The 15,251-nt window shown below is 38.9% G+C and overlaps 1 protein-coding gene across 3 annotated transcripts in view; it reads right to left on the reverse strand.

Moving 5' to 3' along the window:
- The window catches only part of LDAH (lipid droplet associated hydrolase), a gene marked incomplete at both ends in the record, with an annotated part of 66,010 nt that overhangs the window by 13,681 nt on the left and 37,078 nt on the right, over positions 1-15,251 (reverse strand). The window contains one exon of one of the 3 annotated variants that reach the window (XM_084235812.1): positions 7,257-7,491. The exons of the other annotated variants lie outside the window; for them this stretch is intronic. Coding sequence (XP_084091938.1) covers positions 7,257-7,491 — 235 coding nt within the window. The remainder of the gene's footprint in view (positions 1-7,256; positions 7,492-15,251) is intronic. 3 annotated transcript variants of the gene reach the window in all.

Consider the following 15,251-nt stretch of genomic DNA (forward strand, 5'->3'; position numbering starts at 1 on the left):
GAAAGGACTTGAGAGCAGCTACAAGGGGCTGAGAGGGACCAATGGTTGATAGGTTGCAACAAAATGGGGACCTGCGTCATACAGCCACATAAACTTAGTCATAAAGCCTAAGGATTGGCAACAACCCGCATGAGCTCAGAAGTCGATTTCTGGATATTGTAGGGGTGTAAGAGAGGCTGCTGAGAGCAGGCAAAGATGATTTTTGAGCTGGGTGGCAGTTGATATGGGTGTTTGCCTTGTGACAATTCAGCAAGGTAAACTTTTGTGTGTTTTTTTCTTTTAATATTTATATATATATTTTACATCATTGTTCATTTTTTAAAAAGATTTATTTATTTATGCATACAAGAATTGGGATGCAGGCCAGAGGTGTGGAGGGTGAGAGGATTCACCAGAGGCAGAGTGGGGAACAGAACAGGCAGACTGACTGAAATATACTGCTGAGGGGAGCAATGGACAAGACAGGAGAGTGCTGCGTCGTGTGGGTAGCTGCCTGGCCGGGGATCAAAGTCGTGCTGCAGAGGCTGTGGATAGCTTCATAGGTTGTATCTTAACCGCCTGCGCCACCAGGGAGGCCCACACTGTTCATTTTTGTACATTGTATGCTTTCTCCTCCCAGGTGTAGTCCCCATGAAATTCCCACCACCAGTTCACCCGTGCACTGTCACCACAGTCCTTTGTGCTTTTCCCTCCCCTGTTTTGATCCCTCTGCCTCCTGCTCCTTTGCAGAATGTCTCTGATTTATAGTTGTTTGCTAATTTTGTTTTTTCTTTATTATTATTGTTATTTTTTTCCTGATCCCTTACTTGGTTCCCCTAGATTCCTATAAACCCAGATACATATGGACAACTTTTTTGGTACTATTATTATTATACTATCATTCATAAATTAGAAAAAATGCAAAATTCAAATTACTTGTAAGGAATTTTACATTTCTAAAAGTAAATTTTTATCAGGGAGTGTATCTAAGTCCACCTACACTCCTCATTTTTTTTGTTCTTGTAATTTCCCATCTAAGTTTACTTGTATAATACCAGTTTCCTTTCCAGTAATTGCTTGAAGGAAGCCATCTTTTTCATTCCTCAGAAATGTTCACAATACAACACAGTGGTCAGAAATAATAACACAAAATAGAAGTGTAATTTCCTAAGGAGAAAACACATTTCCTTGGCAAGGACTGTCAACATTCCTGGAAACCAGAATTCAGAGTTTCAAGCACCATAGTGAAGGAAATATCTAGTAGCAGGAGTAATGGAAACAAAAACATTAAGAAAAGAGAATGATTTAGAAGAATGTCAATTATTTACTTTTGTTTCTTTATAAACCTAAATACAGGTATTAAAAAAACTCACCGAGGAGTCTCATATTCTATTTTATCTGATACCATCAACTTCTGCAATCTGCTTAATATTCAAATGTTACTGTAGGACTTCAAGTAGCTCAAGATTTGAAATAGCTTGAGTGAGGGAAGATCAGCTGGAAGATCAAATGGCTATTCAATTCAAAGGTCAAATGATGTCGCTGCCTTCTGCAAGCACAATCTGCAACAGAGGGCTGCCCTGCTCAGCCTCCTTGCCGGGAGCGAGGCCCTTTTGTCTGTCTGAAAAATCCCAACTCATCCTTAAGCCCCATTTGTTTATCTTCTCTTCCCTTACTTCTTTAGGTAAAACTGATCTCCCTTTTCTTGGTACCAATCACGGCCCATATGCTAACTTTATTGTGATACATTAAAATTCTTCAACTTTGCCTCTCCTGACACACTGGAAGTAACATAAGGGCAGGGGCTATATTTCATTTATTATTCTCTCTGCTTACCTGAGTGCTTGGTCCAGCAGGGATCAGTCACTAAGGATGTTAATGACATAAAGGGGGGAGGTAGTCTGGTTGATCGGTTTTTTTTTTTTTTTTTTTGACCGGGGGTGGGGGGAGAAATTGGGAGGAAAAATCTTGTGACTCTTTTAAGTGGTGGAGGAGCTGATATCAACAATGGAGGCCAGAACCGAAAATGGGATGCCCAGCTGGCAGGTACTGGTGTAAAATTGGGACAAGAGGGCAAGTCTAAGAGACGGGCACCAAAGGAGGCCACCTAAAGTACTGGTCCCAGTAGTGAAGCAAACCAAAATTAATGATAAAATAGGCTATTTGGAAGGGCAATAGTAGCATCTGGGGTGGGAAGCCAAGTTGTCCTGTGCTGGTGGCCTGCGGTCTAGAGCCAGCGAAGGGTCCAGAGTGACATGCCCTAACCTGACTTCACAACTACACTGGGGATGGATTTTTGGTGCTGCAGCAAAGGGTATCACTGGAGATGGGCATAGTTTAATTAGAGTAGGTGAACTAAGTAGGTATTTCATGTGCGTATGCACACAGCGATGTAAAATGAGATTATTCTTCTAAAATATTACTTCTCATCATCTTGGTTTTCTTAAAATGGACATAAAGTCTATAAGTACAAACTATACCACAATTTTTACAAGGAAAAATCAATCTCCTAAAAAAAGGTTAATGGGTAGTAGATGACAGAGGTAAAGGGGGTGAACTGTACAGGAAGGACAGAATTAGGAGTTCTGTGGTAAACTTTATGTAGTTTATGCAGATGTTGATTTACAATGACACACATCTGACATAATGTTATAATGCAGCGCTACTTCAATAAAAATAATGTTCATTACACAATATGCTGAACTACAAAACGATTTGTGATATGTACCTCCATGATGGGAGGGTGGCTGGGGACAGTAATCATTAGCAAGCATACAGGGTGAAATAGCAAAAAGTTTAATTTTGAATAGTCTTTAAAGAACAAAAAGTGCAGTAATCATCACCATGGAATTGGAGATGGCCTCTGCCAGGGGATGGAAAGGTGTATCCAGACAGGTGCACCCAGAAAGGTTTCGAGGAAGGACCTGCCAAACAAATAAACTACAGACTCCAGTCTTGCCAGGGTTTGAAACCTCAAAGATATTTTGGAGGGACAGGCTGTGGTGAATTTTAGTTATGGTGGAGAGAGGAAGGCGCTGATTGTCTCGGTTACCAGTTAATATGGGTTAAGTTAACCATCTGGGTATCTGGAAGGTGGGATATACTGTGATAAAGTCCCTGGAAGATGAATCCCAAGACCATGCTGGGGTGGGGATGTAGCAGATAATGTGTTCCTACCCCAAAGCCAACAAACCCCTCATTTCCTCTCCTTCTGAAACACAGTAAAGTGGAAACACACGGCTTCTCCATGTGCCTTGCAGCTGGGACACAGTGGTGCTGGCTATTCACCCAAAGGCAGGAGTTGTCGGGCAGGACTTTTCTTTCTAAGTTAGCCATAGTCTCATCAGGAACAAACCCTTGCTTTTTTCCTCTTTCCCTTCATTCTGCCCGAGTGTCTGACATGAGGCCCGGAGTCATCACGTGATCATGAGATGTCAAACATGAGAATAAAGGTCTGTGTGCTAAGGACGAAAGAGTGAAATCTAGAGAGAACCCCAATCCTTGACAGCAGCACCAGGTATCATTTACCCCTGGACCATTTACCTCTAGGTCTCTCAGTGCATGGGAAGAACAGATCCCTGTTTAGGCCACCATAACCTAGTTTCTGCTATCTACTGCTAAACTTAATCCTAGCTGATAAAAGCAAATGAATACAGGACTTTAAATTTTCTAGGTGTTTTGGTCATACTACAGGGATTGATGTCAACCTTAGCCTCCTGTTAGCCTCTGGTACTTGAGTGGAGGCAGAAGGTGGCATCACGTCCTGTTTACACATAGGAGGACCTCCCTGAGAGGAGGTAAAGGTAGAGATGACTGAAAAGGAGCCTTTCTAAGGCTAGCCGCTCCTAGCATGTCTCCTGACTGCTCCCGAGGCTGGTGAGATGTTGCTAAGGTGGGGGAGTTGGGAGGTGTAAGCCAGGCACGGTGACAGAACTCTTAGGATTGCAGAAAGATGGTGAAACTGGATGGTCCGGGAGACATGAATATCCACATGCCAGATTATCTCAGATCCTTAATCCTAAAACTGACCCCCAACCCCACACGCAATTTCCCCTTCATTGCGGAATTTTAGGATAACCTCCCATGAACCATTAAAAGCTGCAGGTGGCTTTATAAATGGATTTTTCTAAACTATACACACAAACTAGAGAACTAATATAGGGATCTAGTTTTATCTTATTCAAAAAATTATTCTGGCATTGAGTTAAAAATATTCTGAGAAGAAATTTATGATTCTTTAGTGAAGCTCACTTCATTTAATTGTAGGTTTTAAAAAGTTATTTCCATATTCATTAAGGAAAGATGATGAAAGTTTCTTTTATAAAAACATATGCAACAAAGAACAGAACCTATCAAGAACCTATGTTTCTGAAAGTTATTTTTCTAGTTAGATAATGATAAGAAATTACATCAATTTGGCCAGTTATAACTAAGGAAAAGATCCTAGAACATTTTTAGAAGTTAATTATCTTGACTTGTGAGACTGCTGAGCTAAAATACATTTGCTTTTATCTTTGATCAGAAAAACCAATTTTGTTGTTTCAATGAACAGTCTATTTCTCATGAAATGGTAGAACATCTATTTGAAAGAAAATACACAGTAACAAACATTCCAGAATTAAGTCAAAGAACCTATACACATTTCCTTAACAATAACAATTAAATCAATCTAGTTATATAAATTGAACTGGAGAACTGGTAAGGTGGTAAAGTGTTCAAAGTGGGGCTACTCTTTCATAGGAAATGATGTTTCTCTCAGTCAACCAGTGAAGAAGGCATTTAATGCCATAGAATCCCAGCCTTACAAAGGCACGTGCCATCTTTGCCAAAAGGGCAACACATTTGAAATACTTGAGTATTGTGTCCCTTGAATTTTTCAGACCTTACTACAACAACAAAAAAAGTATGTGTATAAACTAAAGGATACAGAAAATCAATTTCTCTCTAGATAGGGCAGGATTTATTATCCACTACTTGGACTGGCAAACTTCCTCCGTTTGTTCCCGAAAGATTTCCACTGAAGCACAGACATTACATAATGCGTAAACACCGCAAGGCCTCCTAAAGGTCAAGCTGGCATGTGAAAGGTCATTGTCTGGATGACAGTCAAGCCACCAAGAAGCAAGTCTGTGAGCAGAACATGCAGAAGGTGCAGACATAACACTAAGGATGGTCGTGGGCCTGGCCTTCCTTCCCCTGACAGCCCGTCTCTCCTGTGTAACCTGAAATCTTGCCATTGATTCAAATGGCTGGTTTGAGTAGTGGTTACCTTCACCATTGCATCCACCAGGGTCTTTGCTATGAGTATGTTTTCTCTCAGTTGTAAGAAGCAAGGTTACAGGAATCACCTAGAGGGTAGCTGGGGCCAATCTGGCAAGGCAGTTTCTGTGGTAGTTGTTGCAAGAGGACACAAGGGTGACAGTGGGAATGCAAAGGGACAGGTGGGAAGAAGCTGACTGTGATGATCAAGAAGCCCGGGTTAAGGGTCAGCCTAGTCATTACTAGGAGCCAGACTTAAAACATCCAAATAGAGAAGCAACTGAGAACCCAAAGAAGAAAGAAGGCCGCTAATTCTTGCCTTTTCCCCCTTTGTTCAAGGTTACACAGACTAGGCGGGTAATGGGAGAAAAACAGACCGCTGCAGTACTGGCTACTTGCTTATCAGAAGGCCAGACCTAGAACGAAGAGAACAGATCAGAGAAAGAAGGATGTCAAGTGTGTGAGTTGTTTGTGTGGAACAGAAACGAAGCAATGTGCCTGAGTGTTTGGTCTGGCTTGGAGTCTATTTTTGCGCATGGTATAATTCCACCACCGTGGTGTGGGAAAGGAAGTCCAGGTTCCCAAGCACTGGCTGGAAGCTTCTGGTTGCCTTGGATCAGGGAGGGGAACGTGTCTGTTTCCCTCCTTGATGCCTGTACTTGGGGTTGCTGGAAGACCCAGAAGACCAATTACTGCAACTGGGAGGAAGAGTCCTTTCTCTCGGGTGCAGTTCAAGGACCTACTTCTCCAAGAGGGTACTCACAGCTCTGGTGCAGAGACTGGAAAACAACTCACAAAATTACCTGCTTTATTAAAGATATTAAATACTTTATTATGTTATATGTAATATACAGTCACTAAACATAAAAAAATGAAATTTTTTATAGCCCTTGTTCTGATTTGGGTTTAGAAAACATTTCTAAATAGGAATAATAGCTGCCTATCTAATGCCTATCAAAAACAGGAGTACATTCTATTCCATCTTCCTGGAAGTAGGTTTCCTTGGAGGAAGATCATGTCCCTAAAGGATGACTGCTTTTCAACATGCTTTCTACAGGGCAAAAAAGAAAAAATAGCAAAGAAGAAAAAGGGCTATAAAAGGGAATAAAATGACTTCTTGAAGTATACTTGGAGTGAGTTTACATGTTTGCCAGAATTTCAATTGATTTCCATTTGTCCTCAAATAATTCCCAAGTATATGGGCCCTTAGACATCGAGTCTAATGCTTGATCTGAACAGTGACTGAGAACCAGAGAGGGAAAGGGACTAATTCGAGCCACAGAGTGAGTTGGGGGGCAAAGCCAAAATGAGAGTGGAGGCTTCCTGATTTGTAGTTAGTGCCTCTTTCACTAACCTGGCCATTTCTTTCTTCTCTAGAATATGAGGGATGGATGAGGGACTTACTCAGATATCTTTGAGGGACAACTTCAATTTCAATCTTTGGTGATTTTCAATCTTTGGTGAGAAAGTTGTAATAAAGTATGGAGGGGAAAAACTGACAAACGCAGAAACTTTATTGAACTTTGTGTGATGACTATCTCTTGCTACATATTTGGGAATACCCACCCTGCCACTTTCCACACTTCTTCCCACCCGCCTACCCCCAAGCAGCAGGTGCACAACTGTAAAGGAATCCACAATGCTCAGGACCTGGGGCACTCCTATGGCAGACTTTACCCCCGAGCTTGGCCTTTCTGACTGACTGGGGCCAAAGGCAACTGTGGCAACCATCGCCTGGACTCCTGTCAAGGCTCCATATATACACGATGCACAGAATTCTTGCTCCATCCTGCTGTTAGAGTGGGGAATCAGAAGGATAGGGTCTAAAATTGCAGCTTGGTGAGGTTTTTCTATCTGTCTTATAAACTCCCCTCTATTTTCATTTTATTTCTAGCTTTGAATTTGTGGGAGAAAAAAACTCAACAAATAATTCTTGTTTGGTATTTATCTACTGCTTGAGATTATTATCTAAGCCTTGTGATACACAGATAAGCATACACATCTTAAAATGTGCTTACCAAGGCAGAACGGTTCCAATAAGCTCAGGACCGTAAACTCATTCTCCAGGTCCAGCATTCGAAGGCCCATATTTATCAGCAAGGACTTGATTTTCTCAGGGCAAGGCTTAAGTAACAGGTAGCCAGTAGCATAGAGAACATACCGGAACCAGCACAGGAGTGGAGTGGCGATCCTGCCATTGCGGGACTCCGACATCCGCTCAATCGTTGGAAAGAGCAGAATGGAGCGAATTATCTACAATTAAAAAAAAAAAAAACCACACTTAGATGAGCACTTTTCTTAAGGGCTGCTATGTTATTGTTCCTTTATAGCATGGACAAGTGACCGGGCTTTAGACTGTGACTAATGATGTGTTGAGAATGAGAAGATCATCTGCTGCCCTCAGTCCACAGCCACTCTAGGTGGGAAACATGAATGTCCTGCGTTGTTGGGGTGAAATTCCAGGGGTCAGGAGAAAATCACTCCTAGGTAACTCCTCAATTGTGACAGCAATTCAGTCCCTTTGAAGGACTGAAGGAATTAATGTACCTTCTTAGTAATTATGCCAATTGATTGACGGATGATGCTGGAAGAAAGTAGAGTAAGTGACTATTTCTAGCATTTGGTTGTGCTTAACTTCAGCTGAGTCTGTTCCTCTATTTCAGGTGTTGGTGGTTTGCTTTGCCCTTTCCTGTACGCCTTTGCATGCCTCTTTCTGGATACACTGAATGCACTTTTCCCAGAAGGCTCTGAGAGGAAAGGTGGGTTTTTGTGGCCTTATTTCTTTTATATCTTCTACTATTAACATCCCTTTCCACAGAAGTCTGTTTGATGACATTGACCAAAGGTTAAAGTTGATCAGGTATCACCTTTAGTTCTGCCTTCATGTCTTGCTAATAGAGAACATGGATTTGAGGGTGAAAACCGTGCAGGACTCTTTTCTTCCTAGTCAGAATAGCTTTCTGTTTTTCCTTGGTCATATCTGTCAGCTAAGTGTTCAGCCATTTCCTGTAGATTTTTCCTTTTCTCTCAACAATAACAGATATGTTAGCTGTTTCTTTTTTGCTTACAATAATTTGACCTCCACTGGATCTTTTCTGTCATGTAAGTAAGATGTACTGTTCCCTGAACACCTCTAAAACCTTAATGGTGAATAAAAGACATTCTTGGTGAGCAGGAAGCCACAGACTTTTCATACAATTTTTAAAATGCTCCATATGCAAAAATGCACATTGCAAAATGCTCTGACTATGGTTTTCAAATAAAGGCAGGAGTTTCAGCCAAAATCCAAAAGGGAGTTTCTGCTGCCTTGGCATCTTCTGAAGTACAAAGCAGAGGACAGGCCTTACTAAAAGCCTATGGGCACCTGTGATGCAGACCATTGTGGGCTCTGGGATGTCAGAAGTGACCCAGAATCCTCCAGTCAGAGCCAGCTGCCTGTACTGCAATTAGCTTACACAAAAGTTAAATGTAAAGATTCATGCAAAGCTTAAGGGATCTCTGTGGAGTCTGACGGGACAAGAAAAGTCAGTTAAGGAAATCCTTGCTGGTCTCCACTTTGAGTGTGAGCTCCCACTCTGCACATTATACACAGCAAGAATGTGATCAGCTCGGCATCCCAGGACGCTGACGTTTGGTCATCTCCTTCTCCTCGTGGCTTAGCACGGTGACAGATCACACCGTATGAGGCAGTGACCACTAAGATGCTGAGGATACGGGGTAAGCAGAGTATGCAGCACAAGCCTCAGAACTACAGTCATTTTCAGCTGCAGGAAGCATGAGCAGAGCTGACACTTCCCGCATAGCTACTGTATCTCGCACATTTTGACAGATTTTTAGGTATTTATTTTTGATGCTATTGTAAATGGGATATTAAAAAATTACATTTTCTAAATGGTTGTTACTTATACATACACAATATAGAAATGATATTTTGCACATTGATTTTGTGTCTAGCAAGCTCACTAACACCCTTAATTGTTCTAACAACGTGTCTGTAGATTCTTTTGTTTTCTGAGTACATAATCATCCACAAATAATGGAAGTGTAAATTTTGATTCTTTTCAAATCATTATCCCTTTCTTTCTTTTCTTTTTTTTTAATCGAGGTAACACTGGCTTAAATACTGTTTTTGCGTTTTAAAGATAGAGGATCTCCCCCTTCAGGTGTAGTTACTGTACCACACACACCACCCAAACACCCTAGTCCCCACCATGGTCCACACAGATCTGAGAGATCTGACTACACAACTGAGGCTGGGGTGGGGTAGAAGTGGGGGAGTGGAGGGAAGAGAGAACAATGAAGGGAGGCAGCACAATGGACTGACTATCTTGTTTCCTACTGAGTAAAGGTAACCTTAATATAATGCTGAATGAAAATAATTCTTGCTCCCGAACTCAAAGGAAAACATTTCAATATAATCACCATTAAGCAGGATGTATACAGGGGTTTTCAAGAGATAGACTCTGCAGATTAAAAAAATTTCCTTCATTCTTAGTTTAATTGCTTTTTAAAAATCATAAATGGATTCTGAATTTTATCAAATACCTTTCATGTTTCTATTGCAGTGATCATGTGTTTTCGTCCTCTCATTTATTAATGGGATAAACTATCACTTGATTTTCTAATGTGAAACTAACTTTCCATTTTCGGATGATCCCACTTTTTCATATGTTGCTATTTTTGGTTTCCTGATATTTTGCATAGGACTTTTGCATGTGGATGAATGAATCTTTTCTTACATTATTTTTTTCCAGGTTTGGATATATAGGTTTTGCTAGTTTGAGAAAACTGGGTTGGAGAATGTGGCTTCTTTTCTATTATGTAGGAAATTTTGTAAAATAACAGTTATTTTTCTTTGACTATTTCCTAGAACTCACCAGTGAAGCTTGGAGTTTTATTTTGAGAAAGTTTTGACTACGAATTGAGTCAATTTCTTTAATGGCTCCTGACCATCCAGACTTTCAAGTTCTTCTTGAATCTGTTTTGATGGTATATTTTAGTAGGGATTTGTTCATTTTATGTAAACTTCCCAATTTATTGGCATACATTTATTAATAATATCCTGCTGTGTGCTTCAATCTCTGAGCCACTAGCAGTGACAGAACCTTTCATTCCTAATACTGGCTATTAGTACCTGAAAGAGCAAAACCTTCTCTATGAAGAAACTCTTTTCGGCTCTAGTAATGCTTTCCCTTTAGGGCTTCTTTTGCTTAATATTAACACAGCCACACCAGATTCTTTGGGTATATTCAGTAATGTATAAACTTTCCCACTCTTGTATTTTCTAATTTTCTGTGCCCATATAGTTAGTGGGTATAGCTGGAAATTTTTCTTGTTCTAATCTAATAGTCATTGTCTTTTAATTAATATGACTAATTCTTTATATTTTCATTTAAATAATTGCTAACATTTTGGACCTAAATCTAAAAATCTTATTTTGTACTTTTCATTTTTTGTACCCCTCCATATATTTTCTCCCTTTTTTACCATCCTTTGGATGAGAAAGATGTAAATACATACTTGATAATAAATACTAAATAAGTGATATAAAAATGAGCAAAATATGTTAGCAAGTCATAATAAATGATTAATAATTGAAAATTATATGACACTTTAAAATAATAAATAATGAGTAAAATATGTATGATGTTAGTAAGCCTTAAGTTGTATGGTGGGGAAGGGGAGAAATAAAGTAATATCAGAAGACTAGGAGTCGCTGGAAGTGGTGCTGAAGCTTTAAATGGATGTTTAGGGTAGACTTCAGTAAAAGGTAACATTTGTGCAAATGAAGTTAGAGAGTAAACTGGGAGAGATCTGCTGTTCTGAGAGAGAGAACAGCAAGTGCAAAGGCCAAGAGACAGAACCTAATTTGAGTAAAAGCTTTGAGTAAAAGCAAGGAGAAGAGTATTGCTGGGGCCCAGATGCAGAGCGGAGCAGCTCAGCTGTGATCACAGGCAGCAGGGGGGACGGGACACAGGGTCTAACAGGACTTTGTTACTCAGAGTGAGCTGAGAAGCCTTTGAAGAGTTTTGAAAACAGGAGTGATGTGTCTCACTTCCACTTTAATAGGATTACTCTGGTCGTTGTATTGTTAACATTGTCTTGGTAGAGCTAAGTCAATGAAACTAGACAAGATTAAGAAATGAGGCTCTAAATAATGAGGAGGCAAAGGAACTGTTATTTATGGCTTATATTTAACATGTTAAAAAATCACATGTATAAAAATAAGAGCCACTCTCTCACCCTCCTGCACTTCTGACTGTACCCAGTGCTTGTATAAATAAATAAATAAATCTTTAAAAAAAAAAAGAAAAAAAATAAGAGCCACACACAAATGAAAAGGAAAAAGCGCTGTGCTTATCTAAAGACACTTTTAAACTTCAAAGGGACATTTCTTTGTTCTATTGCAAAAGAGATGTTGAAGTCCTCACTAAGTTATAAATTCATTCAATTCCAAATGAAATACTAAAAGGTGACGATTATTTTGAAGTTTGGCATATTATGTTAACATTTGGAAAATGAATTCTGCAAGTAATTAAGGAATTCTGAAAAGGAAAAGAAGGGAGATTACCTCTCCTAAATATTACTCATATTTTGAATATTTGTAGCAGGTTAAACTGATACCAGACGAAGATCACATGGTTCAATGGAACAACAAGAGAGTCTAGAAACAGATTTTAGTTTATATGGGAATTAATTAAATTTATGATAAAGATTTCAGTGGAGAAAAAAAATTGTTCAATAAATGCAGATGGGAAAAAGGAAAAACTGAATAATCTGAACTGACAAAAGACTGGGGATGAGTATCCAGAACAGGAGCAGCCACATTGTTTATGCAAGGAATATTATGCTGCCATGAAGCACCAGGTGGGTTTGCATGTGCTGACAATGAGGGGTTACAGTGATTCCTTGTTGAAACCAAAGTGTGAAAAAAAGGGGCTTAGCAAGTGTCAAGGGAGACATTCTGACTCTTGAGGTTCATATGTTCTTTGGATTTTTCTTTTTTTATTGTGAAAGCACAAAGTTGTTTTTGCTTATTTTCAGGTTCCTACACTATGTCCTGTATGGGATACCTGGAAAATTAGATGTCACTGAACATTCACTAACTGGAATTTAACTATTCTGGTCTCAATTTTATTTTCTCCTCCAGAGGACTTTTAATCATAATGGTAATTAACCAAACCACTACTATCAAGAAATTGGCTTTAAAAATAATGCCAGGGAATATTGTGAGATAAGTACATTCACTCCTAATCTCCTAAAATGTTTGTATTTACACTCCCACCTCATTTACACCCCCACTGCATTATACTTCCACGGTAGATGATAAAGTATTTAGAAAGTGTACTGTCAGGTGCTATAAATTCTTCACTAGGAAAGTAAACTTTTTCATGTTTTATTGTACTTTGCTACGCAAGTTAAAAAATACTAAAACACATTACAAACATTTTTAATGGGAAAGTTAGAAATAAATGTCTTTGTTTTTTCTTTTTCCCCTAGTCAATCTACTGTTAACCAGAACAATCAACTAATGAAAATGATCTGTTTTCCAAGAACTCTGGTAATTTAGTCCTTTATGATAACTCATTGCTCTTTTCAGTTGAAGTTTATTCACTACAAAATAAAGAGTTTCCTTGTGTTTATTAAAATATCCACAAGGATTTAGAGACCATAAATGGTTAATATGGTTACTGTCATACTAGAAAACATACCATACAGATTCCATACTAGTTATGTAGTCCACAGTGCACAAGGCACTTCAGACTGATCAAATCAGCTGGCAGAGAGAGGAAGCAATCCATTACTTTTTATAAATGATCCATTACTGTGACCTGTGTTAAACAAAACTGCATGCAAGGGAAACTCTAAAAATACACGAGCAACTACAGGGTTACATTTAGTTGATCTATATCAATAACAAATTAAGAATTAAAGTGCACTCTGAAATCATGGGAATGTACTGAAACAATAAGGAAGTTCTATTATGTCCTCTGAATGCATCATTGCCTCTCAAAAATATAAGTAAACCAAAGATTATTTATCACAACTAACACTGGGGTGATGAGATTGGTTTCCTCCTTTGCCTTTGGAGAACTATAGTTATTATCTGTTGGGTGAAACTTACACTTTTCCTATATCATAATGATAATTTCAATGAAATTTATAGTCCATATTTGACAGAATAAGTCACAGTAATAAAAGTTCCTTTTATTCATAAAGAAACCTATTGGCAAAAAATCACTGAGGTCAAGGAAATATACCCAATTTTATAACACAGCTGTGCAGAGAAGGTTTCCAAATCTATATACATGACGAAATATTTTCTTCTGTTACTGTCTCATTAAAGAAAGAACTTCTAGGTTGGCCAATTCATTCTACTCTAAGGACACATTTTCATATATTTCACATTCTCATCTGAAATCTATCAGAGTCAGCATTTGACAATGAATCACAGGAAAGCAGACATGCACATTGGGACATTTTACACAAGGTAATTTGCTGGGGTGAGAGACAGTATTTTATTTATTAATTTTTTTTTTTTTTTAAAGAGCTGTCTCCAAAGTGCCTTGGAGCAACTCATGCAAGTAAGAAGCCACATGCACATGCGATCCCAGGGAGGCAGTCTGTAGCCACTGCGCCCTGGGTCCCTGGCAGGAAGCGCATGCGTGGTGGGTGTAATTGGCTGCAGGTAGAGACGGTATTTTGATGTTTATTTTTCCTGAATTTATTATTATTATTTTTCAGAGAGGAAGTTAGGAAACAATTTGAAGGACAGTCATAAGTTAAGGACTATGATGTTCAGTTGGGGTTTCTATGTAATCTGTTTCAGTAAAAAGGCTTTTTTTTAAAACAGAGCAAAATCTAAAAAATCATCAACCAACTTTACTGTTCAGATAGTTCACTGCAGATGTATCCACTTTTCTGAGGTGCAGCAATAATGCCTTATGGGAGGGCCAAAAGGAGCCATGATAAATGTTACTTCATCATCTTCAAAAGACAGCACCTCTGCTGCTTTCCCTATTTGTTTATTAGCTGAGCTCATCTGCTGCAGTGAGGGCTGGGAGCTTCCCCTGCACATGTTGAAAACAAGGAAATGTAGCACATGGCTTTCCTTTTATATGACTGCCAACATTGTTAAGACATGTTAGAGAACATGCAATACAAACCAGACCGTCTTCAAAGATAAAGTTGCTAGCAGTCAAAGCACAGACCTACTTCAGCTTATCTCCTCTCCCAATAAGCCCATATTTTCCTCTCCTTAGAATAAGACCATTCAGTTTATTTAATCATACGTGTGTAATTTATAAACTGCAACGGTCATTCTATTTTAATGAGCAAGAGCTTACTTTCTAAGATCTTATTCTGTCTTAAAAATTTCATATGCCTGTAATACAGGAATATGTTGCTCAGCAGGGGAGTGCTGAGAGTAACAGTAGCAGTGTAGCAGTGGTAGCTTACTATCTTGTAGGAACTATGCTAAAGTACTTCATATATTTATCTCATTTAACATGCATAACAACCTTCTCCAGTAAATTTTCTCATTTCATAGACAAGAATACTGAGGTTTTGCTACAAAGTGGCAAAGCTAGGGTCACTTCAGAAGCCACACCATTAGCCATTATATCCACTATATACTTACACACAAAAGAACTTTCTAGTCGTCACTGTTATTTGGTGACTTAATTCCCTATGATCTAACCAATCTCTACTATGATTGGTAGAGATAGAGCAATATTTAAAAGTGTTTTAAATCATTCAGATTTAGAAGTAATTAACTCCATATCTTAAAAAGTAAAGCACAAGATCCTGCAACAACTGGTTACGAAAAAATTACACCATTTCAATATATTTAAGATAGACAGAATTCCCCAAACTGACCACTGTCACCACTTTCCCTTCCTGTGAGTGATATCCTCACTTCTTTGGGGCAGAGCTATTTCTATACTTTACCTGAGTAGTTAAAAAAAAAGCCATTTCTTGGATTTTAGTCCACTTGTCAGGGTTGCTAACTA

The sequence above is a fragment of the Talpa europaea genome, assembly GCF_964194135.1.
Source record: "Talpa europaea genome assembly, chromosome: 6".
Lineage (NCBI taxonomy): Eukaryota > Metazoa > Chordata > Mammalia > Eulipotyphla > Talpidae > Talpa > Talpa europaea.